We start from the raw sequence: 6,566 nt of genomic DNA on the forward strand, positions 1-6,566 counted from the left end.
TTACACTAAGGAGCTACCAACTCCTTTGCAAAAGTTCGAAAAGAACTGAAGAGATTGCAAAGCCAATATATGCTAGAGAATGAGTAATTAGATAACACAATATGCAAGGCTATAAGCATATGAAGGGTGCATATACATCATTCCTAACCACGCTTAAGACAAGATTGGACCCCATCTCTCGTATGGTATTGGATCTTTAAAATTTCAAGATTCTTGAGAGAATGTATTAGAGTTTGTCATGAAATGCATGTCCAGAGTCACTAGAGTTAAACTGTCTTTATAAAAAGCAAGGGGACTTCTTTCCTTAAATTCCTTATTTCTCAAAGAACTCATCTTTTGTGCACCTTATGCATGTAACCACATCATATGTTTCCAACATTTTACAATTGGAATTCATTTTGTTTCAAATGTCATGGAAATTTTGAATAATCCTTTTTATTGTGAATGACATGCCTCCAAGAGATTCGTTAGAGATACCTCTTAGGTGTTAAACAGGATTAACTCTTGCTTTATTTAGACTTAATGGTGATTTGAATGGAGTACACTAGGGTGGACAGTGAGGCAAAAGCAAATAACAATCACTGAGCCTCAAGAATTTGGCGGAGACTGTAAAGGGGACTGCATGTCAACTGTAAATTCCTCTCAGCCACACCAAACAGGTATACTCCAATTCTAACTGCAGACCTAAGTGTGTATGTGTGTCTGTGAGCTCGCACACTGGAACATTAGAATTCAGGCCAGGATTTCTTAAAAAGATCACCACATTGTTTTTTAGTAAAATTGACAATGTGCCTTGGAGGCCAGCATTTCAATAATCTCAAATATGGTTTACATGAGAGTAATTAGACCTTAGATTCCAAAATCAAAGATTCAAAAAATCCTTCTGAGCTTTGCACATTATTGGGAAAAAAGCTCCCAAATGGACCATCGGGGTCAACCAATGTTGGTTAAAGTGGTAAGATTGACACAACAATATTAAGCTGAATAAGTTACCCAAGATTCTCAATCATTAAGATAGGCTGCACAATTGTGGCTTTAATATACAGATCCTTTGATACAATGAAAGCACATCCTCACCAATGGAGGAACCTGGCAGATATAGATTTCACATCAGAACATGTGCAAGGCAGACCTGCATGAGAGCTCATCCTCCTAGACATTGTCAATAGGAAGCATTGCCTGCACTGTGTGCCTCCACAAAATACTTCACCCTGCCATACAAAACCTTGAGTTTCCAAATGAAGTCAGATTCTCTCATTCAAAATACCCAATGTATCCTGAATATTACACAACAAAAATCTACAAGACACACACTCCGATGACTCGGGAGCATGGCCATTAACCGAACTTCTAAGCACCAAAGAAGGCATCTAAGCTTCAATCGTAAAACAAAATCACACATTACACAGCACATCCAACAGTTCAATTGCAAGCACTTTAGAAACCCTCACAGTACTCGAATACTTACACAAGAATATCCAAGCCACATCCAAAAGTGATGATAATTCAGGCACCACTTCTGGAACTTTTGGTTTGACGTTTCCGAACTTCAGTAGTGCAACAAAAAGGCCAGCAACTGTTACTCACTTTTCCTGAAAACCTGTGAAACAAACACTAGACTAAGCAATTTGCATGGTTTCTTTAACAAGGCAAAATGACAATATATCTTGACATACCTTTTGCTCAAAGGCCGATTATTGCAGGAATCTTTACACTTTCGACCATCTGACATAACATCCAGAGCATCTTTTGCACAGTTGCTACAATATAGCTTTCCACAGACCTGTTTCATAACATAATGATCAGAACATGCAATGCTGTCTAGAATACAATACAGCTTTCCACAGATCTGTTTCACCATATATACATGCAATGCTGTCTAGAATAAAGCAGTTCTGATGAAATAAACACCACAATGACTCTTCAACACCTTGTATGCTAGTCTTTGTCCACTCTTTTAGGACATAAGGGCCGATTACTGCCTTGGCCCTTACGTCCTAAAAGGCATCCCTCCATGACTGCATAACAAAAGGAGACAATTTCAATCTATCTTCTCATCAAATGACAAGTCAATATCTTTGTTAATTGAATGATCACAATTTTGTTGTAGCCCAGAATTTTTTACATCCATGAGAACTCTCATTTTCACCTAGTGCACTTGAGTGACCTTGCATATTATGAATGGTTTTACTTGTCCAAATATTTCTAAACATCCACCTCTTATCTTCTCTAGGGAGAGTTGACAACCTTGCTTCACTGCGATTCAACTCAAAAAAGCTTCTTCAGCCATCTTGCATGTGTGCCAATTGAGTGAAGGCTGTCATTCCCCTAGGACTTTAGATCTGTGAATCTGTCCTATACCTTTTTCTAGGTACCAGGTCACATGCTTCCTCTACTAGGACACAAAAAGAGAATCACTATTCCTTAAGCTCCAATCACCAAACTCATAATGACCTCATCATTTGAATAGGAACTATTCATTTCATCCATGGGAAGTGCTCTTTGGCATTTTTGATTGGTTCCTTTTATGTGCACTCCCAAGGATCAAACTCATTAGTATTCCTTTTTGCCTTCTTTTCACTTATTTGGGGGTAAGAAGTGTGAAATCAGTGGGACACATTGCAAACGTTAGTGCTTCACAACCCACAATGAACATTCCAATCAAAGACATTCAAAGGACAAGTTGAATCTATGCTTTAAAGGTGGTGAGAAGTTGACCCATTAGGATAGGAAAGAACACTAAACTCAAGGATAAACACTTGACATGATTTGAAGAAAGAATTCATAGATACCCTTGAGATCCTAGATGTGACTCCCAAGGAAACGAACAACACCTAAGATGCAAAGGAATCTTCAAGGAAAAATTAGATTCATGCTTTATGCAAGGCACGATATAAACAAGGGTTGTTAGAACTGAGAGGAGATGTAACATCACTTGTAGGGACAATAGACTAATGTTTTGGCTTCCCACTGCTCTAGGTCCCAATAGGGATAACGTTTCCCATATTAGGCACTACCATGGGAAATTTGTTAAAGGCTGCACTCACTCCAATGTAAGAACATAAATCATGGAGTAGGCCTCCCAAGGGGCATCTTTTAGACATACAACTGTAACCCCTAACCACGCTTCTTCTATGCCAACATGCATCCTCCAGTTGGAGTCTTGTTGGAGGCTATCATTATAATAACAATGGCATTGCATGTTTAACATTATTGGGCAAGCCTCAAAAACAATGCATCATCCAAGGGCAACTACCCATATGGAGCAATATCCTACTAAGGGAATGTACCACTCATTTGGAAAATCTACTTGCATGCTTGGCTCTCTGGCATGGAACGGTGAAGACAAACATAGCTACCGTGGACATGCATGGGAGGCCATCATATCATGGTTGCACTCATAGTAATGCTAACTACTATCTATTTAAGGGCTAAACCTGTAGGGCTGAGTTCTAGGCTGTGGCTAAGTGTGGGGAACTGGATCCATGGATGGGTGGCATTAGAAGAGGCTGAAGGAACAGTAGGGGCTGCTTGTAGGTGTCTCTTGCAAGATCAACCTATGCCGAACCCACTAACTTAGCTTATTTTCTTTCTCCACTATGAATCGCCTTGCTTTTGCCCTGTGAATAAAAAGATACCTATTTTAATGGCCCTCAAAATAATGTGGAGGTAAATGATTCACGCCTCGACAAAAAGTTTTTCTGTTGCGAGATCATGGCAGCTAATAGACAATTACCACTACCTGCTTTCAATACAAGTCCGAAATAGCTTTCAATTCTAGCCAATTCAAATAGGGATGGAAGGAGAAACAAAGCCTCCTCCGTTCAATACATCCATTGACTCAGCCCACTGGGGGTCTCTCGGTTCAACAAACTGCAGCCAACCTTGAACACTGAGGAGAAGCATAGAAACTTGGCCTGTATTTGCACGGGCCGTGGGCAAACTGAAAAACTACTTGACCCACAGTCACATTGAAAGGTTGTCAGCCAACAATTAAGGGTAATTGTAAAAGCAGAGATGCTTGCAAACCTCTCAAAGCACGGTCAAATGCTTCTGTAAGAAGCAAAGGAAACACCCTCAAGCACGCTTTCATCCAACAAAACGTGAATGTTGTGAGGTGCTGCCCTTGCTTCTAGTGCCGATACTCTACCCCGCAGAATCTAAGACAAACGAGATCAAACTTAAATGTGTACCGCCAAGAACCCATGCAATATAAGAATTCGTATGAAATGTGTAGATATGTTCATGTCGTGGTCGCTAGACGTGTTTACGTAAGCGCGCACATGCACATGGAGTACATTATCCAGAAAACTCTCTCTCTCTCTCTCTCTCTCTCTCTCTCTCTCTCTCTCTCTCTCTCTCTCTCTCTCTCTCTCTCTGTGTCTGTGCATCAGATGTGGGCCTACTTCCATATTCTTCAGCCAAGCGATTCAAGTATTGCATCAAAGAGTGAAGAAGAATATTTACCTGAGGAAAAAGGTATTTCAAAGAGCGAGGAAAAAGAGCGGAGAACTTTTACCAGACAACGCGACTTGAAAAAAATAGTGTATGACGAACAGGAAGAGCACTGATTCGATGGATGAACTCTGGAAGTAGAAAACGCCCGTTGATTGAGTTCGCTCTTTCTATCCCCATAGGGGAAAGTGGTTGATTTTAACAAGTCAGCGCTTGCAGAGCGCTTGAAGGACGGTTTCCAATGGTTCTCGGAAGATGGCGGGGGCACAAGCGCCGGTTTTTCCTCGGACTGAGAGGGCGTACTCTGTCGAACCAGCCGAGTCGAACCAGGTATCGACTCACGAGACCTTCTCACAGCAGCATTCACGCCGGGAAATGAAAAACTGAAAGGAAGCTTCTTGGGTGAGGACGTTGTGCCATCGGCCTTCCGGAACGTGTGCGACCTGCCATGTTTGCGTTTGAGTTTCTTGGAGGTATTTAGATCCGTCTCGTTAGCGACGGCTTTCAAGTTGCCACTTATGGAGTAAGAGGGGTCGACTATATCTCGAAGGGAGAGATCGTAAGAACTTTCGGAAGTTTGTTCGTAAAGCTTTTGGAGGTGTTGCTTGCATTGCAAGGGGTCCATGACTTCCCTGACGAGAGGGTAAGAAGTTGAGCCGGGGCGCCAGAGGGAGGGGGACAGGGGAGGGGAGCCCATGAGATCAGAGGCGGGCGGAGAAGCGGGGTGGGATGTGGAAGAAGATTGGAAAGCGATGCCAATGTCGAGGCGAAAGAGAGGAGTGCCATCCAGCGAGAGGGAGGAAGAGGAAGAGGAAGAAGCAGAGGAGGTGCTAGATGCACCTATGTCGTGGTAGATGGAGTTGCGGGCAACCTCAGCACCGCGTGGTGATTGGAAAAGCGACATCGCAGTAGCTGTACTAGCAGTAGCAGAGACAACGAGGGGTTGTGGCGGTGGTCGCCGTCGTCGTCACGAAATGGTCTTGTCCCACCAGCAACCTACCTGCCCCGTCCTCTGCTCCTTGTTTTATTGTAATTCGCAAGGCCATCCGTCACCCGCATCTCTTCTTTCTTCCGTTGATGCGTTAAGTAAACGGCAAAGGTTGAAGACGAGACGGAGGTGGAGGACTGCTACACGTAGCCAGCAGCAGCAGCAAGGAACGTTTCTGGAAGATGGCGATGGTTGCCCCCGTCTCCTCTCTTTCCCCCTTCTTCTATGTATGTATCTTGTTTCAATTTTGAAAATTTAGGCGAGGGGACGAAGAATAATGATGGTCGATCGTGGCTGTCTGTACCACCTACCTTCCTAGAGAGTAGAGAGTAGAGAGTCTCTAAAGCCCTCTGTGTATACTCTATCTATAGAGCCTACGTCGCATAGTAAAATTTGTTTGAGGAGTTGTCTGACAGAATGTTGTACTTGTCCCGCATTTCCCATAAATTATTTTACGTATTTAAAGTAGCACTACCTCTTTCTTCCCAAAAGTCATTGCTCGCTTTTAATTCCGGATGTGTCATTATTATTATTATTATTATTATTATGCGCCGCCATAAATTTGAAACCCACCATCCCCCCATATTTAAGTGGTAAATTAGAAGAAAGCTATTAGTTTTCTTTATTCAAAAAGTAAGGTGAATGCTAATAAATCATTCTTGAGGGAGGGAAAGAGGGCAAAGACTAGAGTAGATGGTGAATTGAATGAAAGTTGTGGGAAAGGAAGGGGGGGAGGGGGGGGAGAGAGCATAGAGAAAAAGATGAAGGGAAGAAAATAGCAAGTGGGCACTCAATAAGCCAAAGCCAACAACCCTAATTTCATGAATAGATAGTAGATTTTCTCTTTGGAAGAAGAGGAACCATAACCCAAGCTAGAGCCAACTTTTGGTGTGAACTTATACCTACAAGCACATAAAGGCCAAAATGCATGCCCTTAACTTAGCCTTACTTAGGAGCAAGCCCTACTTTTACCACTACAAGGCTATAAGCCACCACCAACTCCCATGCATGAATGTATATATCAACTAAGAGCACCTCCCCACACAAATGCTAGTGGGGATGGTTGGGCAACGGCATAGCTAAACCCAAGCATGCATTTTCCATCAATTGTGCATCCCTACAC

The 6,566-nt window shown here is 42.6% G+C and overlaps 1 protein-coding gene across 2 annotated transcripts; it reads right to left on the bottom strand.

The window, feature by feature from the left end:
• Positions 1-869: 869 nt before the first annotated feature.
• On the bottom strand, positions 870-5,395 carry LOC147882968 (uncharacterized). 2 transcript variants are annotated; one of them, XM_087400669.1, is made up of 4 exons: positions 4,520-5,395; positions 1,677-1,783; positions 1,469-1,600; positions 870-1,211 (listed from the first exon to the last, which is right to left on the bottom strand). In XM_087400669.1, exons 1-3 carry the CDS (start codon positions 5,357-5,359, stop codon positions 1,507-1,509), a joined length of 1,041 nt encoding a protein of 346 aa, XP_087256795.1. In that variant the 5' UTR covers positions 5,360-5,395; the 3' UTR covers positions 870-1,211; positions 1,469-1,506. The 2 variants fall into 2 exon arrangements, with proteins under 2 accessions (XP_087256795.1, XP_087256794.1); XM_087400668.1 differs by having other exon boundaries at positions 870-1,225.
• Between the last annotated feature and the right edge of the window lie 1,171 nt (positions 5,396-6,566).

The sequence above is a fragment of the Dipteris shenzhenensis genome, chromosome 29, assembly GCF_047967505.1.
Source record: "Dipteris shenzhenensis isolate YYH24624 ecotype China chromosome 29, Dip_SZ_1.0, whole genome shotgun sequence".
NCBI lineage: Eukaryota > Viridiplantae > Streptophyta > Polypodiopsida > Gleicheniales > Dipteridaceae > Dipteris > Dipteris shenzhenensis.